Source organism: Falco cherrug, chromosome W (assembly GCF_023634085.1).
Source record: "Falco cherrug isolate bFalChe1 chromosome W, bFalChe1.pri, whole genome shotgun sequence".
NCBI classification, from domain to species: Eukaryota; Metazoa; Chordata; class Aves; order Falconiformes; family Falconidae; genus Falco; species Falco cherrug.
This window is the reverse complement of record NC_073719.1, coordinates 17,396,514-17,422,733: the sequence shown is the minus strand read 5'-3', so window position 1 is coordinate 17,422,733 and position 26,220 is coordinate 17,396,514. Positions and strand designations below refer to the sequence as shown.

Genomic DNA, 26,220 nt, shown 5'->3' with positions numbered 1-26,220 from the left:
GGGCAGGTCCGGCTGCTCAGCACAACCCGCCCCCGCCCCGCCCCGCCCCGCCCCTCCCCTCCCCTCCCCTCCCCTCCCCTCCCGAGATCGCCCCTCCCTGGGATTCGATTTGTGTCACGTGGCCATGCGGCCCCGCCCCCTTTCCCGCGCGCGGTCCCGGTGCGGCGGGCAGCCATGGCGGGGCGCGGGGCACGTGCTCCCCGCTCTGCCCGCCTGCAGCCGCTTTCCACGGCCCGGCGCCCGCCCGCGCCGTGGTTCAAGGACCTCCAGGCTGCCGCCGGGACGGCTCCGGGCTGGCGGCGGGGCCGCCCCGAGCTTCAGCCGCCCGGTCGCTCACGGAAACTACGGGGGATGCTGGTGGCAGCGGAGCTGAGGGGTCGGCGAGGTGAGGGGACCGGCGGGGCGGAGGGGGTGGCCGAGGGGACCGGCGGGGCGGAGGGGGTGGCCGAGGGGACCGGCGGGGCGGAGGGGGTGGCCGAGGAGACCGGCGGGGCAGAGGGGGTGGCCGAGGGGACCGGCGGGGAGACATGGCCCGGCTGAGGGGACTTGGGGAGCTGAATGGACGAGGGGAGCCGAGGGGGACGGCGGGGCTGAGGGGGGGCTGAGGGCACCGGGGAGCCGAGGGCGACGGCGGGGCTGCGCGGACCAGCGCCGCGGCGGGGCTGAGGGCCGGGGGCCGCGCGCGGCGGGCGGCGCCTCGCAGGCGGGGCACGTGCCGTTCGGCGCGTGGCGGGGGGAGCGGAGGCCGCGCGGGCGGCGGTTGAGCGCGGCGTTGGTGCCACCTACCGACACGGACGCGTCGCAGCAGCCCGGCCCCGTCGGTGCCGACACCTTCCCCGCCAGGCTGCGGCGGCTGGTCAAGAGCCCGCGCTGCCGCTCCGTTCGCTGGGGCGCCTCCGGCCGGGGGCTGGTCATCAACCAGCCGCGCTGTGAGTGCGAGCTGCTGGGCGCCGGCATGGGATTTGAAAATCAGCACTCCCCTGAGGGAGAAGGGTTACCTGTCCTTGCCGGTGGCATCTCAGTTCACCTGGTGTAGGGAAGCTGTTGTTGTTTATGCAGGTAGATGTATTTCAGGCTGCCTGTAGACTATAGTACAGTCTCCATTGCGTACTACACTAAGAACACCCTTGCCCGATCTCTGTGGAGCTGGCACAGCTCTACCAGATGAACGTTACCGCTTCTTGCCCGTCGGTAAGGATGCCCATCAGTAGGGGTGCTTAATAAGCTGTCATTAAATGTGTGCGAGACAGTGAGTCATGTGAAGTGATAACTAGAGCATCCTGTTAGTTTTGTGCAAAGGAGGCAAGACCTGGTAGTAAGATTTTTGTCGGTTGTCTCCTGAAAAAGAATTCACAAGTTTTTAAAACGGATTGCAAGAGTAGGTGAGAGCTAATTAGAAAATAATACTGCTGAAAAGCCCTAGAACGTGTTTTCTTTCTTTCTAACCCTCTTTGAGAGGATCTGAGTTTTCCCAAGACAAGTCTGAGCCCTCAGGATTATTCCACACATTTTGTATCGGCCCGAAAGCTTTGTAGCTGGCGCTGTGTAAGGCAGATGTGAATATCTCGCTTTGCAGTGCTCTTGGGCTGCTCTAACTGTGGGCTGCTGCCAGAAGAGCACTCCGGCTTCCCATTCCCTTGGTGGCGTGTTAACTGTCATCTTCCTTGCAGCTGATACAGCAACGTGTTGGTTCAGCGCAACGATCGGAGAAGACTTCAACAGCCTTTTTGTGGCTGGCTCTTGGACCCGGGTGATGCACCCCATGGGTGCAGAGCTGTAAGGCGCGGTGTAGGAGGAGCGGCAGGACTGTGCGACCAGGAGAAGGGGAGAAGCAGCTGACGGTACTGCTCTCTGCAGCACCGGCTGGCATTTAGAGCAGAGTAGGGTATCCCCATGCTCGTGGTTACTGTGTCAGGGTAGGAACTGTCATCTAATTCAAGTGGTGTTTTCCGTGATGTGTGTGGAACTGCACGTGCAATACCAAGAAAACAAAATGAAGCATCGGAGAAGGGATGGAACTTATTTCAGTAGGGAGGCTAGGAAGCATTTAAATTAATGATTTGATGTGAACGTTGTTAATGCTAAGATGAGTCATTGCAGACTTCAATGACATGTGGTTTGTCTGATGTAATGCAGACCACTGGTAAAGGAAATTATGAGAAAGAGATGACCTGTTCATTTTTTGTCCTCTGTTTTGATGGCTGCAGTTTCAGAGTTTTTGCTCTAGGAGTCTCATTTTTCTAGAAAGACAGAACAAGGAAAACATTGGGGTTTCTATGCGGTCAAGTTCTGACAGGCTGACGATGCACTGTTGCGCTCTGTACTGACTATTTAGGGACACGTCTTTGCTGTAAATGTGAGGTGATTTGATAGATAAGAGATACTTGTGTTTGCAAAGCGTCAGTCTGTTCCCAGTGTCTTGCAGCATGTAACGCTGTGTTAAACATTCAGGAGCAATTCCTGTACAGCAACGGGAGGTGGGTAACTTGGCATCCTGTGGTGTCTTGTTTACGTGTTAGAACTAGATAGTCTTCATGTCCCTATCCAAAGGTAAAATATAAACAAAAGGATTTTCATACCCCTGTTCCTTCTCTGTTTATAAATGGTGAAAGTACTGAACAGGGAATAAACAGTCCTATACGTTAAGTCTTAGCAAATTTTCAGGGTCAGCTGGTATTTATTTAGTGATTCTTAACGGTTAAATGTGAACTTGCAGAATAATGACTGTATGTTACTGATTTCTTGAATTAGCTTTCATCAGAGGAGTGCCAGAGGTAAATGTGAGGCTATTTTTAAAAAAAGTCCTTTTGAGCGAGAATTGGAAACTACAGGTCTGAGAAAGCCTGGCTTCTAGATCAACCCTATTGACGTGAACCATCCTGAAACTTGTAATTCTCATGGCTAAATGCAATCCTGCAGGGGAGTCACAAATGCAGTAGTTCTTAGAGAAATCAATGAGCACAGGCGTTCGGGGTGTTACTGTCAGTGTTTCAAGAAAGCCACCAAAACAGAAATTGGGCTGTCATGGTATAAAAGCAAATACCATTTCATGAAACAGTAACTGTCTGAGAGAGGAAACTATAAAATAATAGAGAAGAATAAAAGGACTATCTAGGAAATAACAAAATGGCAAAGTCTGGGATATTTTAGTCTGCACTGAACTAGTTGAGCTGACTGAGGAAAAACTGGCTTTGAATTTTTTTTCTTGACCAAATAAATGACTTGTCATAAAGTACTTGCAAAGTCCATTGGAGGATTTTGACATTGCCCTTCCCTTAGCTGTTTGTGAGCTGTCAGTAGTGGAGTTTGGTCAAATCTTGCTTTATGATGTCCCTTTTTTAGAATGTATTGTCTGATTTAACTTTGTGTTGGCGCTTCGCTCGTGTGCCACACAGCAGTTACTGCATGCTCGGGTCTAAGAGTACAGTCTTTCTGGATTAAGTACGCTGGAGCAAAGGCGGTCTTCCCAAATAATGTTGTAGAGCCTTGGCTCCTCATATTGCCTTTCTTTGCCTGTGAAAACTCCTTTTCTTAACAGTTGTTTCACTTTATTTTGTACCCACTGCAGGACTGCTGACTGTAGGACGGTTTCATCAACTTTACGGTCAAGGTGTTTTCCCTCCTTACTCCTACACGGCAACCTCGTGCCGAGCCCCCAGCACTTCACCAGCACAAAGATTAGGTCCGACTCCAGTCCCTTCCACTTGGATCCAGCAGGGACCACTTGGGTTGCTGCCAGGGCAAGGGGCTTCCCCAGCTTTTCCAGATAAAGGGGCTGCCTTTCCGGTACTCCAGACGCTTCCAACGGGAGCCACGTACACACTCCAGCCTGTGGCTTCTCTTCCGCCACTTCAGCAAGGGACTCAAAGCGTTGCCGCATCCATTGCAAATTGTAGCAGCTCTGCATCTTCAGTGCCGTACTCACAAGCCTGCTGTCCAACAGGTATGAAAAAAAAGTTCTGCATTTGCTTTTCAAAAAAGGATTTTAAAGTGAGACTTTCAAATATTTTTCTACAATACTCTGCCATGTGCATATCTCAAGTGAGAATTAGAAAGTGTCCAGTCTAAAAGGAAGATGGACCTTTAAAGCAAAAGGAGTTTCTGTTTGGTATTCGTGTCCTTCCTCCAGATTTTGTGTGTCCCCTGGTGATTTTCTGGATAGCCTTTCTGTTGAGGTGAAAGGGCGAGGAGAAGAACATTTGTCCAAAACTGGTCGGTGTGAGGCTAACGTTAATTTTTGTTTTTTTTAATTAAGCAAAACTTGGACAATGATATTAAAGCACTGAGACTTTGTTAAGAAGTAGTATCCTAGGCCTTGGTCTCATGTTTTTCCAGGTTGAGGTTTTAAACTCAAAGATCAGTCAAAAGTATTGTGCAGAACAGGGGTCCTCAAACTTTCTAAACAGGGGGCTGGCGCGCGGATTAGGTGGCCGGCAGTCATCTGCGGCTGCTTGGTTTCCCCCCCCAACCCCCAGCAGGGTGGTGGTGGTGTGGGGCTTCTGTAAATACGGGGGAGCGGATTGAGGACCCCGGGGGGCCATATCCAGCCTGTGGGCCGTAGTTTGAGGACTCCTGGTGTAGAATATTTCATTCTGCTCATACTATTTTTGTATCTATTTTTTTTTTCTTGCTTAGCTTCTTTATGTTGTATTTTTTTATGCACTGAAGACTAGAAAGTACAAAAGTCTTGGCTCCTTTTTTTTTTCGAAATTATTTCTGCTGTAATTGTCAGTCTCACTTAATCACTTGATTACAAAATAAATCAGTCTCAGTTAAGTGTTTTTATTCTTCAGAAGAGGAGTCGAAGCAAATTACTGTTCTTTTCCTTGCCCTTACCTTGAATTGGAAAAATCACGTGATAGGGTATTTTCTGGGGAGTGGTGGTGTATTTGTTGTGGTTTTGTGGTGTTTTTGTTTAATTTCCGTAAAACTTCTGAAATTCAGAACAGTGACTCTTTCCTTGAACAAACTAAAGCTCAGTTATCATTCTTTCCTTCTGCCTGCTCCTCCTTTGGCAGCCGCACCTTCACAGAGACAGCTAGCTATCCCTGTTTAGAAATCCTACACAGTGAAATCATTACATCTTTTGTGCATCTCTTCTGAGACCTCTGCTGAGAACATTTCAGACAATAATCAACAGTTTCCATAACGTCATTTTTCTCAAGGAAGGGTTCTGAGGAGCTGGGCATTTCTTGTAGACACACTTAAATGTTTGAGACAGGCAACTTCTGCCACGTGCTCCTTATGCAGAGACTACTGTGGTGGCCAGAGTGTGGAGCCTGCCTCACCAGCTGCTAACTATCAAGTCTTCTCCCAGGAGTAGGTGTCCTGAGAATCACAGAATGGTTTGGGTTGGAAGGGACCTTAAAGATCAGCAAGTTCCCACCCCCCTGCCGTGGGCAGGGACACCTTCTATTAGACCAGGTAGCTCCAAGCCTCATCCAGAATACTTGCTTCATTAAGGTGGGAGGTGGGAGGTGGTCCCCGCTTTGCGTTTCTATTGGTTACAGAGCATAGGCTGAAACTCATCATGATGAATTGTAGTTGTCTCTGTCTCAGCTAAGGCCCCAGCCCTCTTCCGTAGTCAAGGGAAGGAAAGGGGCGTCTCGGGCGCGATTCACGTTGCTCGGTTTAGAGTTTGTCTTGGGGTAAGATTACTGGTGTCCTGGAAGTGCCTGTTTTGAAGTACTGCCTGTAGGGGAGCTGAGGGAGACCAGCGTAGATTTAGACATGAATATGGAGATCTCTCTCACTGGATGACGCTTGTTGCTTTAAGTTTAAAGGATAACTTGGCTATGTTGCTCAGGTAGAATCTTCTGGGGTGGGAGGTGGGTGTGAGAACGCGGTGAAAACATACCAAATTTTGCAAGCTGTAATCAAAACTAAAATACAGAAACTTAGGGAGTCTGAGGCGTTCGAAAACTCCAGTGAATTAATCAGCGTTTCTGAGAGCGTAAGTGACATTTCACTGGAGTATGATAAATCTTTTAATTTTCACTCTCACTCTAGGACTGTCTCAGTGGTTTTACTTCTGTGCCTGTGTATCTCTTAATCTCTCCGCTATCCTTTCTTCTGTATATTATAACATACAGAATTCTGTCTATTATACAGCATGCTGAAAGCGTGTTTCTTCAGATGTCCACATGAAAAAGTGGTTTCCTTCATCATGAGAGCACAGCAGTAAGATTAGTTTGTTTGGAAAGTGATAGTTAATTTTAAGATACGTATTTAATAAGTGAGAGAACTGAAGAATGTATGTTCAATCTTATTCTTGACTCTTTTCATTTCACTTTTGAAGTCCCATTAAATAAAATCAAAGTAGAACTTTGTCAAAAGATTTCTTTTTGTGTGTATTCAAACTTGTTTGTTAACTTCCATGACAAAAAGGTTTTCCTGGTTTTTCATTATGATTCTTATTGAAAAGTCAGTAAAATAAAATATGCTCATCTAAGTTTTTCCCCACTAGCCTTAGACCATAATTAGTTTAAGGATTTAGTTCTGTTTACTTTCAACTGTCTGCAAAACCTTTGACAGTAGTAGAATCGCATCAAAGAAATGCGTTGAAGCTTTGTTATCAGAGAGTGTCTAATAATGAAAAATCAGTCATGGAGACCATGTGAGAAATATTAGTTATTGGTGCCACCTGACAGTGTAAGTCCAGTCGCGCCTTTTGAACACGTCTGTGCCTGTAGGGTTCATTTACCTATGAAGACCTTTCTGGTGAGTGGTAGTTTAGGAGTAGTCATGATATTCTTCGGAATGATACACTCTTGGTTAAGAGAATTCATTTTCTTTGTAAGTCTTAAAATTCACATGGTCACAAGTGTGTGTGAGCACCTAGGCTCAGCTATGTGAATACGCTTTCTGTGGTGTATTGTGACAAGAAACTCAAGCAGCCAAATCAGAGAGGTGATACTAAGACACAAAAGACTCTGATTATGAAGTTTCTGCATGTATGTGTGTGTGTTACCAGTTTTACAATATATATTTTTAATATATCTATACATATCTTAAATATTTTTAAGGTTAAGAAATTGGTCTTAAAATGACTTGGGAGGTAACAATAAATTTCTGGAATGTAGTTTACTGTGTGATTATTGAAATGTTTAATCAAAGTAAGCAATAGAACTGCACACCAGACACAAGTTCCGGCAGTCTGATAGCTGTGTTTGAATTCCTGCAGCCACACCACAGAGCTGTTCAGCAGCAGCCCACACAGATCCTCTGGCTGGCTGTGCTGGTCCTACTGCTTCAGCGTGCACCCACGACAGCTTTCTCCAGGTGAGCGTAGCCTACTGAAAGGAGGTGAAAGCGAAGGAGACTGTATGAATGAACTGCAGGTTTATACACTTGTGAAATTAAGGATATAAATTTGAAAATTGATCTGCTTGATAAAGTGAAAGTGATGTGGTTTACAAATACCTATTTCAAAGAACCACTGAATGTTAAACGGGTAGTTTTGTAATTCAGGTTGGGTTTCAGGGTAGCAGCATAGTGGGTGTCCTCATCAGTGGAGTGGTTTTGCTTGACTTCACCAGAATCACTTTTAGTTAATGAGCCTGCATTTGTATTTGAAGAATGTTCTTGCCTGGACAAAAAGAGATTCTTTAATATTATGAAAATACTGAGAAGCAGCTCCACTTCTTTGTCCCGGACAGCTTCCTGCAGTCCTGAGTTTCATTTGATGAACGAGAAAAACTAAGGTGACTTTGTGGAATGGGCCCCACCTCGGAGATCTCTTATTAAAGATAACTCCAGTACTTCCTGTAAATGCTTTATGTAATTTTAGTGGAAACTGCGCCTTATTTGGAGGGCCTGGCTTATCAGATATCAGAAGATCTGAAGTAAAAATGCAAGAGCTTCCTTTTTTATTACAGCATAACGCATATACTTTTTTCCCCCTCACAGAGGACAAGCGAAGCAAGTTATGCTTATGCGTGTTGAAAAAGGGTTGACCTACCCAAGCTTGATCATCCAGTTTCCTGTCTTGCAAATATCAACCTTTCTCTTTTATTCATGACTTCTTTTAAAAAATAAGCTTATCCAAGATGGGCAGGTTATGGCCAGGATAACACGTTAGTGTAAGGCTATAAATAGCCAACAGCCAGTCATGCCGTCGATATTGTAGTATTTATTTTTCGCACAGTGCATCTTTGTCCTCTCACTTTCATTGTGAGCTGCTTTTTTCATCCAGGACGCGAGGATCCGTCTGAGCGATGGGCAGTCACAATTAAATAGCTTATCTCGGAAGGCCGAGATCCATGGGGTAGTAAATCATTCCAAAGGAGTTGTCAAAGGTGGTGTTGTGGCTAGATTGAAGGATAATATACAGTCCAAAGGGTCTATTAAAAATCAGTTGTTTGGAGAAGCGAGTCCGTGGGCAGTGTGTGGAGTCAGAAGAGCTTTAGGCCACTTGCTAGTGGTTGCTTTGTTTCCTGGAAACCCCCAGCAAAAAGCTGCCGAGCATCTGGGCAGACTGCGGGAAGGCGATCCTCTGCGTGAGAAGGCCAAAGGCGAGCAGTGCCCTGTATCAGTTCCACCAGGTCAGTAACCGGCTGTCTCTGAGCAGGGTAACACAGCTATCGTACCGCGTGGATCAACGGGACTTCTAGAGATTTCCGAGTCTTAGCATAGCATAGGTCATTTCTCCTGGAACGTGGTGACAGGCTGTGCAGGTGGTACAGAAGACAGCAGTTTGCCTGTGGTTCTTGCTGAGCTGTGGGGAATAATCAGTTTGCCTTTTGTGTGTTCTGGGGCATATACTTCCCCAAACGTCTGCTGGGGGATGTGGCAAGCTGCAGTATTGAGCATCCTGCCCTGCTGGTGTATTGATCATCCATCAGTAACCACTTGCACAAATCCTCAAAAGCGGTAAAATTCATCAGCCCTGGCTGACTAAGCATTTTTGTTGTTCCTCACAAAAAATAGAACTATTGCATGGTGTATTTCCTATCGTTCCACTCAATACCTTCCACCAGTTGCAGGAATTCAGTGCGATGCTGTTGAAGCGTGGTTTGCGGGGCGTTTTAGGCTGTTTGGTCCCGCTGTGTGCTGCTAGGTAGGAGTGGCAAAGCCTATACGAAACTGCTGGACCAGTCCCGAAGACAGCGAACCGTGTCGGCGCACTAGCAGTCAGCAAGCTGGTTACCAGCCCCGTTTCTGTTGGATCCAGACGGTGCTTTGTGGTCTCAGAAGGAAAAGCTGGCACTCTTGGACAAGGAAGCCTAAACCTTGTGCTGTTCCTTACTGGGTCTTGCAGAGAGCATCACTTTTAAGTTGAGGAGAGATTAAGACAGGCGGAGTTTCTGGGTCTTGGAGGCCAGCTGCTGGGCTTGTACAGTACGCACCTGAGCTGCTGAAAGTGTTAGGTGACCCTGCCTGGAACACGGGCAGACCAGGCCGGTAACTAACTGGTTGGTTGGCTGCAGTTTGCTCTCCAGGAAAAGCTACAGAGAATTACTGCGTGGAATGGCAAGGGGACATAGGTGGTTATACCCAGACATGGTGGCTGATGATGGTGTATCTCACCAGGTTTCTGAAATCGGGGTTTCAGAGGTTTGTATTACACTCTCATCATGGTTGGTTACAAAACAGGGAGCTCAGGTACAACTTCTTACCCATTTTTCATTTGGGTTCTCTTAAGCGGGGTTTGGATTAGTGTGATGAATCAGTATCCTTGGGTAGGAACGAGTCTTTTGAGAGACCTCCTGCTATCTTCTGCAACAGCAGTGCTGGCAGCTCACAACCATTAGCTCAATACTTCCCCGCTGCTTTATCATAGATGTGAACTGAGGCTACATATTGGATTTCAGCGATTTTTAAAAATTTTTTTTTCCTGCCCCCACCTCGTTTTGTTTTTTTTAATAGCAGCCCTGCCGTTTGATTATTGCTATTACCGTGGTTATTAAGCTGTCGGTATTTCCTTGTGGAACTGAAGCAAGAGGTAACGGGAAATGGAAGAAATAGACGTGCAAGAAAAAAGAACAACTTTCTGACCTTAAAAGCAGTCCTAAGTAGTTTGCTTTTATTTGTAATAAGGAATGATAATCAGCCATGTTATTTCAAAAAGAAATCAAGTCTGAACTAATTCCGATTGCCCAAGCACTCAAGCCAGATTTGTGTAGTCCTAGCGGTCCCTGAAAAGGTGTGGTTGTGCTTTAATTCCTGCACACGCTACACTAATCTTATAAGTGAAATGCCCATCTTCTCTTTCACCACTTCTGCTAAGTCAGACCATTTTTCCTCTTGAGCTTGCATGACCAGCAAGCTATTAGTCTTTCAGGCCCTGACTTCTCAATCTTTTATCAGTTTTCCTTGTTTCGTTGCTGCCTCCCCCCCATCCTTCTCCAGGTGAACTAAAAGGATTTAAATTGTACCTTTGCGTGGCCCCTTTCTCCTGTTGGAAATACACACGAGATCCTGTAGTGCATCCAAGAGGACAATATGTGCTGTAACAGCTTCAAGCTGAGGTCCCCTAAGAAGAGGCAGAAAAAGCTTCAGTATGGGTGGGTTGGTTGGTCGGTTTTTGGCAGGGATGATCTTATTCCTGGACGGTTTGGTAACCCAGATCTTACTTAGAATCCTGACTACTTATGACACTAAACAAGCAATGCAACAGAAATGAAACACCTTGTTAACATTTTAAAAAAATAGAACTGAAAAAAAAATCAAATGAGAGGAATAATGTTTGAACCTATCTCATAAAAACATAAAGGTGGCTTAGCCTTTAATGAAAAGATTTTGCTTAACTTAACCTAAATTTCTCAAATTCCAGGTTTTGTTTTCCCCTCCGTTTCCCCCCACCCTCCACAGTTTGTGGCTATCTGCAAACTGGCACATCTACACGAATCCACACTAGGACTTGCCTTCACACACCCAGGAGACAGGATCTCATCTCTTTGTGGTATCTCCATCAGGGAGAGGCCAAGTCCTTCACTGGCATTTGGTCTGATACAGCTTTCCTAGGAGGTGATCCTGTAGCTTCCTGTTCTCTAATTTACTTGTCTCTGGAAGTAGCTTTTCATTAACCATGACCTCAGCTAGAAGGTCTAAGGATAGTCAGGCACTAAGGACTAATCCTTCACACTGGATCTCTTCCAAAAGAAGGCTGTATTTTAAATAGACCTGAGTTTCTGTTCAACATCATTGTATGACTTGTATTTGTCAGAAGAAATGACCCTTCTAGTGTCCTTTGACTGAGTCACCTCCAGAAGAAGTAGCAGTACAGACACTGGCTGTTAAAATGCCATCTATCATTTCACTTGGGCAGGACTTGCTGCTTTGGAAAAACTCTTTCATTGTCTTCATTCTGTTTTAAAGGTTATTCGATATATAGGAATGCTACTAAAAAAATCATCACTGGATTGCTGATTGTGTCCTGTCATCCTGTGATGTCATTACAGTGAAAAATTTTAGTAGTGTTCAGACGTGATCTGTGATGGCAAAGGCAGTCTCTGTAGGTTCTACAAGAAGGGTTTCTGACCTGAAATTCTGTCGGGTTTTTACGCAGATCGATGCAGACTTTGAGTTGTGCCTTTGTGGGACCCTGTCATGACAGGAGAGTCCAGATGTGAGGCTGTGACAGGCAGGGCAGTTTTACAGTATTTGCTGTCACCGGTATTTGAACTCCCACTCCTCCTGGGACTGGGGCATCCCTGGGGGGCACCCCTTGTGTAGATGTGCCTATATAGGGACAATCACTTGAGGAGGAAAATGGTATTATTGGTTAAGAAGCGGTGAGTTCCTCAAGTTGTGTTGTCCATATGCACATTTACAGCACGTGGACCTTTTTCTTTTGCTTAAAAATGTTGTGGTTTATACTGATTTTTTTATACTACAACAACAGGAATGCTTGAGTTTCAGAAGGAACTGAAGGCAGGTGGATTTTCTCTCTCATTTTCTATTACGTATGTGGCATGTGAAGAGGGTGGTTCTAATGTACCCCCACAGGTCCTACTAAGACCAGAAGTCTCTGATTTGAATGCTTGGGTATATTTAACACCTGCGGTGCAAAGGGTGTGCAGACAATGCATCTGCAGGCATACACCAGCTCCTGGTAAGTAACCTTCTCTCCAGGATAGACCATGAATAGAAGAAAGGAAGCGTGCCAAGAGTAAGGTGGTTAATGAAAACCAAGACAAAGTAGCAGTTGGTTTTTTTTTCTTCTGGTTAAACTTGCTATTTTAACTGAGAATAACAGACAATCTTTCAAGCTTTTGGATAAATGGATAAACAGAATCAATACACATCCTGTCATGGTAATTTTTTATACAAAAGTTCACTGTATTTTGTTTTTTCCAGAATCCTCCAATGCAGTCATCTTATGAAGCTGAACTGATGCCGTCTGACTGGCTATGTAATACATCTGAAGAAAACAAGAAGGCAGAAGTCAGTCTTGAAGCCACGTTTCAGGTTGCCGCTGAGGTGCATTCATCCTGCAAAGCTGAAAAGGTGGGAGTGGCACCTGTAGAGAGCCAGTATTCGATCCTGGAGTTTAATGGAAATCAGGCACCGCCTGTTAATAGTTACACACCTTCTTCAACTGAGGAAAGCCAGCTGGAATGTCTCACTCCTGTAACTTCAGACACATCATTTCTGGTGGCAGCAGATGGAGCACTGAATTTGTCTCCATTACAGCCTTCTGACATTCTTTGTGCTGCTGATACCACTCTGTCTATAGAAACTGCTGCTGCTGCTAAAATACTACAAGAACTTCTGACCACACAGGAAGCAGATGAAGAACGGAGCAAAGAACCAGATCACCGCCCAGCTGAGTTCTCCCTCATGTTTTTTCAGGAAGAATTGTTCAGTCCAGAGCAGGTAAGGGGTAAGGGGAGGTAAACCAACATCTTTCTTGAGCTAACTATATTTGATAGTAATGCTAGGGTCTGGACCGGTAGCTTTTCAATATTCTTGCCTGCTTAAGAACTGAAGGCTTTTAATGGACAGTGAAGGGTTTGCTTGGTAAAGCAAGATATAAAAAAGAAGACGGAATGAAAAAGTATCCCATGTTTCCCATGTTAATGAGCATGACATGTGTCAGCCTGTTGGCCAAGTTAGGGTGCTCATTTGCATGGGAAACATGCGTAGTGCAGGTGTATTCGTGGTGATGAAGTGGATGCTTTTTTAGGTTGTAACATACCATCTTTAATCTCCAACAAAGAAAGAGTATTTTGAGAATTGCTGCTGGAGGCAGATTTTTGCTTAAATTTAGATAAACGGTTAGATTGTTTCTGATAAATAGTTGTAAGTTCTGTTTTCTGTGGAAAGTATAGTTTATTGACATTTGACTGGTATAAAGCATCTTCATTGGTTTATACCTTGTGGTGTACAACAAGTTGTAATTGTACTTCGGTCTACCTGTACCTGGTCTTCCCGGTATGTAAAATTGTAAGTCTCATGAGGGGTGAGGGGCATTCTACATGTTACTCTGTTAAGGCAGCAAATGTGTGCTCTGCTTTTTTTTTGTGTTTTGTTTTGAAAACAAGGTAAGCTCAGGAGATTGACTGCATCTGTTTCTGCTGCATGAGACCTACCTTGCATGTAGGCACTCAATCTCATTTTTGTGTGTGCATTGAAGCTACTGTCTTATTGTTCTGTCGGTAGCTTGACGCCTTCACTGAAGTTTCTAGATCGGAAATCATCAGCTGGCGCAAACCTCCCATTGTTGCTTTCAGCGTTATAAAGATTAGTCATCTTCCTCTTGGGTATCTTTCTAGAAAGGGCTGTGTATTCTGATCAAGCCTCTGCATAGCTCAAGCCTAGACTAGACTGTTCTGCTCAGTACCGTGTAGGGAAGAGCACATCCCTGCGCTAGTGCATAGAGTTGGCAGCACTCCTTAATTGGTGCCCACTCATTATATTAAGTGTTGACCGCACTTTAAATGTTGTCAGTTTTGAGAATTTTTGAACTGCATTTTTAGAATGATAGGTTGTCCCTTGTTGAAGGCCTTTGGAGTCCGTGACCCGAACCTCCTTGTCAAGAACTGGGGGAATTAAGCACATGAACCACGTAGTTGTTTGGGAGGGAGGTTTTGTATATTTGTGAGAATCCTGATGTTGGTCCTGGACTGTAACGGGTTAAATAACTGGCCTCATTTTTTGAGCAATTGAAAAGCAATTCAGGGACTGTTCAGCGTTTTGTTTGACAGATTCCCTCTTTCTGTTAGAACTACTCTTCAACTAGTCTCCTCCTCCCAAACTTGGGAGAGGGAAGGTTAACTTAACACCCTACTTGTCCAGAGCCTGGGGTCATGGCAGGTGCAGAACTCTCCAGAGGAGGCTTCTGTGCCTGTACTCCTCACATCAGGCTCCAGCACAGTTTTCTTCCTCATCCCTGAATCTGGAAGCACTCAGGCTTTCAGCGGCTGTTGGTACCATGTGTTTTAGAGCAAGCTTGTGACAGAATAGTGGGCGTGCACAGAAGACCGCTCTGTTCCTCCCTATACGAGCAGAGGGGGAGCAAATTCCTCCACTGTTCTTACAAGAGCATCAAAACAGCTCTGCTGGGTCAGATCAAAGGTTTGTCTTGCCCAGCGTCAAGTCTCAAAACAACCGCTGTAACCTGATGTGTAGGGAAGAGCAAGAACAAGGAGCGCAAACAGAGCAGGGCATTCCTGCTTACACATTCCAGCTACTTTCAGCCCGAGGACTTGCGATGATACTGTGTACTTCATCTTGGGTTTCTGCTCTGTGGACTGAAGTCAGCCCTTGAAACCGTCGGTTTTAGCATACGGGACCTTTTCACGAAGCTGGTACTGTTTTGTTTTCTGTTTCGTTCACAGTATTTCCCAGCATTTAATTACTCTTGTGACCAGCACTGAGCCTTGAACTGTCTTCCTCATAGAAGTAACAGTTTAGTAGAAACCTGCTTTATTCTGCTTTCCCGATTTCCTAAAAGACAGCAAATTAAAGAGCAGCTCTTTACATGAAAAGAGTTAGTACATTCAACAGTTCAGATCCAGCGTTGTCCTCTCAGCCTCAGTGAATTTCTGTCCTAGACTTTTAGAGGCTTTGGCCTTCAATGGGCATCTCTTATTCCACTCCTACTCCTAAGAAATGTTTTGTTTTCTTCTTAAAGTGGAAATAGAACATTTCTGTAATGCTTGATCAGGAGGAATTTGCCTCCGATTTCGTTCAGTCTCCTTGGCAGCATACCTATGTGAAGGCTGAAACGCTTGCTTTCTTTGGGGAAGGTGAATCCAGCAAACCCCATTCATGCGAGTTGCTAATTTTAGTACCTCAGCTTCCCATCATGGTTCCAGCTGGGTATAGGTATAGTCCAGTCAGTGTCTCGTAAGTCGTGTAAGTAGTGAGATGCAGCAGTTTTGGCGTTTTTCAGTAACTGAAGTGAAAAGGCAAAACTTTCACGTCTGTCAGCTTTGGTAGCTTTGCTTGATTCTCCGCCAAACAATGTTTTGGACTCTGAAGTTGCAGAGTATCAGACCTGAGTGGAGGGTCTGTCCACAGGTGCGGTGAATCCGTGGTCAGAAACATGTTCGCTTAAAAGACCAAACAATAAAAAAAAGGGATAGCTTGGGAACCAGACTTGTGTGGGCTAGGCTGATGCTGTTAGGCTGAAAATGGTGTTATTACCTATTACATTAGATTACTGAAGAGTTGGTGTGTAAGAGTCTATAAACACAGTGATAAAAAGAAATCTGAAAGGGGTGCTGTGCAGTATGACTGCTCTTCAGTTTCCTCACACGCAGCTGTAAGGGTTAAAATTGGACACAGCGTTGGAAGTACAGGTTCACCAGTGAGGGGGAATGAAATTTCCTCAGTTTGCTGGCCACGCTCATCCCGGTGTAGCCCAAGGTGTCGTTAGCCTTACTGGGCACTGCAGCATCCCCAGGTCCTTTGCAGAACTGCTAGTTAGAGTGTCTAGACTACTTTCACCACGTAGGCTAGTAACAGTTTCTTAATAATGGTGATCCCAATATGCATGTTATTTGTTTTTTCTTTATCAAACACTGCAATTTGGTTTCTACATCCCCTGCCTGGTATTGCTCTTCATTAGTCTCTTCTTTTTAAATAATGAAGTTTGCAGAATTGTTTCTAGAGCAGTTGTCCGGTGGAATATCCGGTTTAGAATGCTTACCTGAGAAATCTTCCCTTCTCTCACTACTTGATGAAGGCTGCTCACTGATTTTTCTAGAACTTGCTATTATGTAAATGTCACCAGGAATAGAGAAGTCATCATCACTCGTGAGACTTGGATTCTAGCTGGTGAAGGTAGTGACCTACAGCCTGCCTGCCTTCTTTGTTTTTGTGCCTGGGAAGGAGTTGTGGTTCAGACATCAGACAAAAGGCACTGCTAGCCACGTGTTTTTCACATGGCCTTGTTAACAGTACTGAAGCAGTACATCCAGACAGCACATTTCAAAGAGGAAAAAACAAGTCAAATGGGTATCCAGCAAGTGCAGGAGGTGTGTGGGAGGGAACTAGTTCTCCCTGGAGTACTCCATTATTGTATTTGCACAGGCCTTTTTGAATGTGATTATGTATGTGTGTTTCTATTGATACATATACACATAGCCTGTTATATACTCAACACTGAGTAATGACAGACTCAAGGTGGTGAGCGTGATTTTTGGAAAGCCTATCTTATTACCAAGTGTGACCTCTTGTCTTCTGTAAACTCACACATAATGGTTTTCAAAAGCTTTTTTTCCCCTTAATAGAAGGAAACATTGCAGGCTCTGAGCAGTCATTCATCTTTAGGTTATTGATGGATAAGATATTTGCAGAAGAGATGACTATTCTAGAACAGGTGATACTGTGAAAATTTTTCTGTCTAAAGGTAGATTCCAGGTGCTTAACTTTGGGCCTGTACTGCCTCAGTGAAATAGAAACAGAACTTGGTTGCCTTTTTTTTTTTTTTTTTTTTTTTAGCTACAGGTTTTTGCCACATGATCATGGAAATGTACCAGTTTGCCAAATGGTTGCCTGCAAAATACATGTAGAGCAGCAGCAGAGGGCTCTAAAAAGCAAGCAACACGTTATAACTTAATGTCTTAACGACTGGATGGGGTGGGGTGAGATTCCCAACCAGAAATGTGTGGTTCACGTGTGGTTCTGCATCACACAGCTCTGTCAAGTTGTTTGAGCTAGATCTGTCGTTACTATTACACGTGCTGGTAAGAATGAGTGCACCTGTATTTCTTCTGGCTTATTTCTTCTAGCTAGTTTAATAACTGAGGGAAAAGTTCAGACTGTGGGGACATGTACCCTAACTTTGTGTATTCTAGTTTTCTGATCTCATATTTTGCTTAATATGATGTTTTGTAAGAGGTTGTTTCAATTTAGCAGCCTTAATTCTGAGTTAAAAACACTTACTGTGTCAACTGTCTAGGCAGTGTTCACCACCTGTTAGATGCCCTTTTGGAGTGGAGAAGAATAGCTTTTATTTTGTTTTATTGGTTATATATTAGTTTTATTATAAGATAACATTGAGTGATCTTTGGTTTTATTTCTTTTGTTGTTGTGTTGTGTTTTTTTAAGGAGAATAGTAGTGTTAAAAGTGAATCCAGGACATCGGAGACAGAAGAGAGACAATTCACTTCAGGAGCTGAGCCTGTGAACGAATCTGTAGAACAGACAGATTCATCTGTAAAATCTTTCTCCCGGAAAAGACGCAGTTCAGACACAGGCAACTCTCTTGGTAAGAAAGATTCTACGTTTTCTCAGAGATTACGGTGACAGCTACTCTGAAACTAACTATTACAGAAAGGGGAGAGTAGAAGAATTGTTGTCTGCCGTGTAAATACCTCATTGTTCCTTCAGTTAAAATACTAAACTTGTACAACCTCTTAGTGTACTTATCAACACACTTCAATAGAGACACGTATGCTAATTACTCTGATGTGGGAAAGGGTATAAATTATGTAAGTAAATAAAACTTGGAGTTCTGGGAGTTGTGCCAGAAACCTGGATGTCACAATATTGAGATTAAGTCCATAGACGTGTTCGCTGGAGGGCGACAGTGCTGTGAAGGAGACACTGAGTAATGAGGTAACTATGGAAGTTCCAGGGGCAAAACCCACCAAACTGATGAAGCTAGTGTAGAAGTCTGAACTCTTTGTCTCGGATCACTTAACACATTGTACCAGTCTGGTAGTGTCCTGAAGCACATGAGAAAAACAAGCCGCAGAGTATCTGAGGCTAAAAACTTCACAAATCTAGTAACTGAAGGGAAAACCTAAATGCCCACAGATTAGAGAGACATAAGAGGACACAAAAAGTACTTGGGATCCATTCTAGAGGGGAATTTGGTTCAGCCTGCAAGTCTCTAAGAAGCTGTTTCCCTCACAGCTGTTCATCAAAGAGCCGATGGTGGGGTTTGAAGAGCTGTTGCTCACTTCAAAGGGTGGTTTCTAGATTCCAGATCATGATGCTAGTTAATAGTTCAGCTCATAATGCCCATCAGTTTCAAACATTTAAGTAAGGAATAAAGTCTTTTTGTCAGGAAGCTGAGAAAAAAGGTGGGATGCCACCTTGAAAGAAGACAAGCTTTTGTTTAAAACACATAATCAAGAGTTCTTGTTCAATTACTTCCTGGTATCACAGATAACTAGCAAACTTCTCAGCTTTCATATCTGAAGCAAAACATTTGCTTAACGTGCCAGTTGTAAAGTTATGTACAGGAACATGTTGGAAAGCATTCCCATGGGATTGTTCCACAGGGATGAAACACTGTTACGCTAACGCTAATTAGCAACGATTGGCATAGTCTACTCTCTGGGAAATGTGACGGTCATCCAGGTCTGCATTTCCACTGTTGTACCTTTGGGGCTTGGTGTGCGTGTTAAGGGTAGAGATAGACAGCACACCTGAGCCAAACGTGATCAGGCTCAAGCTAGCCCAAAGTCAGTTGGGTGCGTGATAGAAGCCTCCAAGCTGGCATAGCCTGTCGGCTGCATGTCAGCTGTAAGCCTGAAGCAGGCAGGCTCAAGTGCGAGCTGACTTCTGCTGCTCTGACTACACCTTTGTCTGTCAGCACCTCCCGTCCTCTGTGAGACTTTGGAAACAACTTCTTTTTTAATCTCTCTGTGCTAAAATGCATCACGATGATTTCCAGGTGTTTCTTGGCAACTTGCCCTCTGAGTGTGATGGAGTCCTCTCTGTTTTCCTGTTTTCCTTTGGGCACTCCTTTGCAAGTTTTCTGAGCCTGCAGTTTGACACATGCACCCTGCTGTGAAAAAGGCTCTTCTTCCATCTATTTCAGTAGGCTGGTTTTTTCTATGTTAATGTCACTTTTCTTTAACATCACTTTTCTTTGTTACGCGGTGACACCAAGTTCTAGATACCACACAGCGAGAGCCAATATAATGTGGTACATTTCAGTGACTGGGAGCAGCTCTGAGCCCAACCCGAGGTGTTAATCTGTAAAAATGCACCAAGAATCAAACCTGCCTTTGTGGAGAAGGCATTGCTTCCCTCCAAAGAGTGGACTGGACTTCTTTGCATTTCACAGCTGTTCTGTAGCAAGAAAAGACGAGCGTCCTTTCCCTAAAACACCGTCCCCAGGGTTTCCCTCCATAGCTGCCAGCCCATCTCTGCAGCACCATAAATCACTGAGATGGGTTATCTGCTTCCTTCAAATGGAAAACCAATGTATTTAACCAGCCTTCTCAGCTAAATTCTAGTTTACCAGTTTTAAGAACATTCTGCCCAGCAGAATCTAGATGAAAGGTGTCTCTAGTTCATTGTCCTGTCTCCAACAGTGTCTTCGGCATTTCTGTACCATTAAGCAGAAAAGGCCTCAGTAACCTTCAGTTGATTTTTAGAGTCCCTTTTTGAAGCTGTGCAAACATTTAGCACCCACTGTGGTTTTTGTAAGTTAATGTCATTAATGCAGATTAACTACGCAGCGGGTGAAGAACCCTCCTCTTCAACTACTTCTGAGTCCTCCCGGGAGCCAGAGTCTGCTACAAAGGGTGCAGAACTTAACTCGGCGCTAAGATACATCATTGCAAGTGATTACGGGCTGTGTCATCTGTTCCCTTCCCACTCTTTTTCTTGAGAGGCGATGGGTATGGTGCTCTAGCTCCTGCTGTGTTTATCACACGGAGGTGCAAGGAATAAATAGTTCACCTTTCAGGGACTGCTTTTTTTCAGCCCCAAGCTCGCTCTTAGGACATAGATTTGAAGGTGCTGATGATGCATCTGCTTTTCCCACTACTTTCTAGCTGAGCTTGTCTGTTAAAATGGGAGTTTTGAAATAAATCTGTCCGCTTTTGTTGGCAGCATACACACTTGCAACAGGAGTCCTTTTGGACTTCACAAAGGATTGAGAGGAACTCTGTAAATACTTTGAGTCTCCTTCCCCATCTCCTCTGCATTGTGCTCCACAGGCACACTCAGCTAGTGAGCACAGCTGTACTGGACCTAATATCTGTGGCTTGTGCTTCCTCTTCTAAAAGAGCATGGGAGAAGGACCAGATTCTGATGGGAGGAATTTTTGTTTGCAGCCCGTCTTTCTGGAAATAGGCATCTCAGAATGGAGCAGGGGGAATTTGTTACTTCTGGATTGAAGCATTTAAGCTGATGCTGAGACATTAAGCAAAAAAACTTTATTTCTCGATGGCTGACCATATATTTTCTGTGAGCCGTCTAGTCCTGCAAAATCTGAAGACTGTCTCTGACTTTTTTTCTTTTTTATGCTGCAAGGTGCCCTAGACATTTACCACCCACTCCCATGCCGCTGCAGTTGTGTCACTGTGTGTTCTCTCTCATTCCCTCCAAGGTAAATAGATTTCTAGGTGCAATTGCTAAGGGCAAATCTTCATTCAGGCAAGGTCTCCCATGCTGTCGTCTGTTCCCTTGAACTGTTTCCTGCACCTTCCAGCCAAAAATATTGTTAATGTTCATTTAGTTTTCCTATCCGGTCACAGTGAGATCTCTTCCTACAAAGGTGTTAAAAGTTAATGTGGGGACAGGCCTGGCCCTGAGCTCTTGAACATCTGTGTGAAGCCCAAAGCGAAGCTGCTCTCGGGAGTCCGAGCGGCAGCTGCTTGCTCCAGCTCAGTTGCCATTACCTTGACGTCATTATATATTCATTGAAGGCATTTCAAATTGCCTGTCCTGGCAGTCTGCTCTTTGGGATGAGTGGGTGTCATACCCTGTGTCTTAACTTGCCATAATTTAGAGGTGCATTGTTACAAGCCCCCTCATTTCTCCATCCCTATGCGTTTTCAAGATGTGTTCCCAACAGAGTCTGCTTTGGCAGGAGGCAGGTGTCAGAAAGTGCAAAAGTGGTGCCTATTGGGCAGGAACTTTGTAGTACAGAGAACGAACAGAGGCTGGAAGATGTGAATGTGTTTGTTTAGAGGTTACATTTCTTGTGGGTGATGTTTGCAGTGGTAGCGCTGTTGTGACTTTATCGGGGTACTTGTTCGCTTTCTTGACCTGCAAGATCTGGCCATACGTGGGAAGTATCTCTGTTTTGCTGTGGATCGAGGTAACTGTCAAAAAAGGAGCCTCTTGTCTGTCCTCTCTGTGACGCCACGAGTTTTTTCTGGGATCCTGGCGCTGGCTGTGGTGTGCTTCGAGGCAATTGTGCCTTTTCTGGGTAAACAAAGGGATATGGCACAGGCAGGTCAGGCCTTTCTGTAGATACTGCCAGGGGCTTATAGTAATTAATGTTTGGCTTTTGGTATCCATGGTGGCAAAGGCATTTCTAAATAATACGCACTGAGGAATGGGAGCACTTTTCTTATAATCTGCTTTGGGTTTTTATATTTAAATTTTTGAAAAATTGGAAGAATTCCTGTTTTTTTAAACAGTAGGCCTCAGGTGATCTGACATTGAAAGCATATTTTATAGTACCTGATAGAAATGCAATTGCTCTGTATGCTGCCAAGGGAAACATATCCAAGCACTGATACGTACTCAGTGTTCCCTTTTCTTCCTAGATCTCCGTCTACCGGTGGATGTACCTCGGAAGCGGGGGTGCTTTCTGGAGGATGAAATAAGAGAGTGAGAAGTGGGTGACAAATGTGCAGCAGCTGCCAGCTGGATTCCCCTGTCAGACTCCAGCAGCAGTGGAGCTTTGCCCACAACAGCCACTTTGGATCATTTCAGCTGTGTTTAAAAAAAAAAACAACAAACCAAAAAACCTCCAACAAAACACCAAAGACCACACACACAAAAGCCCAAAACAAAACAACAAAAAACCAACAACAAAACCAGCCCCACACCACTCTTATTTTGTGCTTTCTTTTTAACTTGGTAGGGTATTGTTTAGTAGGCCTCTTTCATTACATTTTCTACCTGTCAAGTTATAAAGCACCGAGTGGTCAGAGTAATTAATATGAAGTAATTCCTTAGCTGTTTGTATTCTTTAGATTTGGAAAGTCTGAACTTTACAGGAACCCTTAAACACTTTCTTGAGACATCCTTACTGGGAAGCAAATGGGTTTTAGTGCTCTGTTAGGAATCTGTTTCACTTATTTATTTTTCTATTTAACGTTGTTGGGAGCTACAGTATGCTCGGCATAGGTGGTGGTTGGTGCTCTCGCTGCCTTTGCTTGCAGTCGTACCGTGGCCCTTTACTGGGGATCGTGTATGAAACAAAAGCATTGGAAAGTCGCAAGATTCTGGGTCTGAATGGGTCTGAGATTTCAGGAGAGCAGCTAAAGGAAAGATGAGCTAATTTTCTAAGTGATTAACCAGGAAACCTTCTTCCTTCCTGAACCAGCTCTCTGTTTCACCAGCAAGTGTATGTATGTCACAGCTGCTGATCTTTTACGTTCCTGGGGAATTCTTCTGGTTTAATAATTTCCTTTTGATGCTAATGGTATCTGTAATGATAAGTTATTTATTATTCTAGTACTCTGTTCTAATTATGTCTTGAAAATATTTTTTAAATTTTTAGAGGAAGATTGTACTTATGTTGATAGCAGATCTTAAGTTTTTAATAGCTATACATTTGTGTTCATGTTAAAATACTGTTTGAAGGATAAAGGGGGCACATCCTCTACTTGTGGTGTTCAGGAGATCCATGTGGAAGAGCACCTAAACCATCCATGTAATGGCTTCATGCGTGTTCATACGAGCCAGCCCTGAGCAAAACGCATGAGAAGGGAGCAGAGAAGCTGTCAGGACCGCCTCGGCTTGTGTGGCTCCCAGCTGTGGCCGGGACGTGCTAAGGGAGCACCGGGCAGTAAGATGAACTGAGGCGAAACCTTTCCTTACAGCTTCTGTAATAACATCTTTCTTAACCAGTAGTAACTTCTGTAATAAGGTGGTTTGTAACAAGATACTACTTTTTTAAAAATAACTTTTGTAATAAGATGTTTTGTAATAAGGTATTTTAAATAAGTAGCACCTTCTGTAATGAAGGTGTTTTTACCGATAGTCTTGTTACCGGGAGCAGGGTGGGATGTGGTTTCCCATGTGTGCCCTGTTGTACCCCTGCCCAGGCAGGGTTGGCCTCAGGTGATCAGGTTCTAGTCTGCCGTTGGAAGCGTATTTTGTAGTGCCCGACAGAAATGCGGTTGCTCTGTACGCTGCCGAGGGAAACATACCCGAGCCCTGCTGTGTACTCAGCGTTCCCTTTTCTTCCTAGATCTCCGTCTGCTGGTGGACGCCCCTTGGAAGCGGGGGTGCTTTCTGGCGGTGACAGATGCGCAGCAGCTGCCAGCTGGCTTCCCTTGTCAGACGTGTAGCGGTGTTGCAAGAAATGGAGCTTTGGCACGGCAACGGGTGTCGCATCGGTGTTCTCTCCGTGTTCTCGATGACCAGGGGTGAGCGTGTCACAGCTGGAAGAAACAGCTGCTTCCTGTTCCAGCGGTTCTCGCTGACACGTGTATCACCCAGCGGCCGCTGCCCGGCAGAGCAGTTCCCAAGCTGGCGGCCCGCTCTTCCTTTGTGCCATGTCCCAGTTCCTGCGGGGCGGCTGCAGGGGCGAGCCTGGCTGCGCGGCAGCGAGCCGCCCCGGCCCCTGGCCCTTCTCCGGGAGCCGCGGCAGTGGCGGTGGCTCCCAGCGCCGCGCCGGCCCGTGCGTGCCTGCAGCGGTGCTGCCCTTGATGCTGCTGGGGGCTCTGGGCTCTGCTCGCACCTGCCTGCTGCCTGCGCGCTGCGGGGACTGCCTGTGCTGGCTTTTAACCCTTTGTTATTAGAAATACCGACTCGGGGTGTGTGTGTGTGTGTGTTTTAAAGACAGCGACCAGACATCACCAGACCCACGCAGTTTTCTTAAGCTGCAGGAAATAACTCTGGCCCAGGATTTACAGCCCAGTTTCCACCTGCCCCGGCCCTGGGCTTCCCGGGCTGCAAGCACACGTTGCTGGGCCAAGTTGAGCTTCTCATCCACCAACACCCCACAGTCCTTCTCCTCAGGGCTGCTCTCCGTCTGTTCTCTGCCCAGCCTGTGCTTGTGCTTGGTGTTGCCCCAGCCCACATGCAGAACCTTGCACTTGGTGCTTCTTTCCTACTTTCCGTTAGATCTAAAGATGTGGGTGACCTCCCTTCTACGGAACATGCAGCAAGAGCACTATGTCAAATCAAGGTTCTCTCTCTTTGAGTTTCAGATTTTTTTCACAGATTGGTACTTGCGTAATGGCTGCTTAGAAAAGAAATCTTTGCCCAGAGGAGCCTGCTGTGTGGCCCAGCTCCCAACGAGGTGTTCAGGCCTGGACATAACTTTTAATACCAAAGTGCAAACCAGTTCTGTTTTGATGGAGTTCTGAGAGTTCTGACACCGTTTAGGTAACAGCATGAAATGTTGGCATGTGGCTGAACTTTGTTGATTCCATAGCTGGTAAATATTCCCTGGTCAGCCTTCCAAAAGTAATCTGCCCAGGGGGATGCAGGAGGCTCGGCAGCAAGTAAAGCAGGGCTTTGCAGGGTGGGGGGGTTCTCATTGAACGTGTCCTCAGGGAGACTGACATGTTTGAAGCAAACGGGAGGCTGGTGGAATAGGTGCACACAGCCAGTGTGTGTGTTGTAAATAGATGTTACGATTGCTAGCCTTAGACTCTCTGTTAGCAATTACTATATCCAAATATAAAAAAACTGGAAAATATCAGAGCTGCACAACAAAGGACAGCCCTGGGAAGCACAAAAGCCGGGAAACAAAACCAGTGCATTTACAGGTACCTTAACTCTGCATCTTCGTGTTACATGGTTTGCTGTTAGATGCTGGCAAAACAGAGTGTATTACTTCTGGAAGAACTAAATTCTGCAGCAGAGTAATAATGGGTGCTGCTTATCGTATGGAGCCTTTCCCTCTTTGTAGACAAGTCAGCTAAGAAGTTAACTGTATTTGTGATTGCTTTTGCTAAAAATGGTCTGGCGCTGGAGGCTGTCCCAGTGTGCCTCCCCAGCCGAGGGCAGAGCCGTGTCTTTTTGCTACTCTAACGTTGTTCCTTACTTGATAATACCGCTGTAAGGGTACCCAGTAATTCACAAGTGGAGCTGCGACCCTTTGCAGCCTGGGATCAGATGAGAAGATGCCAACAAGTGATGTTGCAAGGTGGGACGAGTGCTTGCCCCTGTGTCTCTCTCACTTTCATGCACTCTTCAGCCTTTGCCCTCAAGATCGAAGTCTTTTGGCCAGGAGGCTCGGTGAGGCCGTGGCTGCTTCTGGAGTGCCTTGTGCTGCATGAAAGGGGAAGAGATGAGAAGCCCTACGCTCAGTTCCTCCTCCTCCTTGCTCATAGTTCAGGAGAGAGCGCAGAACCCAGCTGGAGTGTGTGCATCCCTGTAGGGACTCTGTAACCGTAAGGCTGGTAGACTTCAGAGCTTTGGGAGAGCAACTCTGAATTCATTGGGTCACAGATCTATACAACTTGCCACCAAAGGTACCACGTGATCAGTTTTCTATACAAAGTGTAATTTAGCTGTTAGGCAAAGCAGAAGTTCAGGTCTCCATCTCTGGGTCCTCAGTGGAGATGTACAGCAGAGATGCAGGAGCCTCCAGGCACAACAGTGAATTGTGTAAAACAACGCCAAGGATGCAGTTAACTATTCAGCTGACTGCAGAGGCAGACGGGCACTGTATGCCAGCCGCTCCTCGTTATTACTCTGTCTGCACAGCCACCTTGAGAAGACCTTGGGACTATGTTAGCGAGAGAGCTCCTCACAGACGCTCAGCATCACCTTGCCTTGTTCATGCTGCAGTGGCTGTCGGGGCAGCAGTGGGAAACCAGCGGGCGTTGCTCCAGCACCATGGCTGAGCGCTCAGTCTCGGGCTCTTCAGATCACGCCAGAGTGAGC

At 45.5% G+C, this 26,220-nt stretch overlaps 1 protein-coding gene across 1 annotated transcript; it reads left to right on the top strand.

Annotated features, from left to right (window-relative positions):
* Nucleotides 1-174: 174 nt before the first annotated feature.
* LOC129734549 (heat shock factor protein 5-like) lies at nt 175-23,851 on the top strand. The gene is made up of 5 exons (XM_055698162.1): nt 175-385; nt 3,569-3,943; nt 7,184-7,281; nt 12,301-12,819; nt 23,570-23,851. Exons 1-5 carry the CDS (start codon nt 175-177, stop codon nt 23,621-23,623), a joined length of 1,257 nt encoding a protein of 418 aa, XP_055554137.1. The 3' UTR covers nt 23,624-23,851.
* The last annotated feature ends 2,369 nt before the right edge of the window (nt 23,852-26,220 follow it).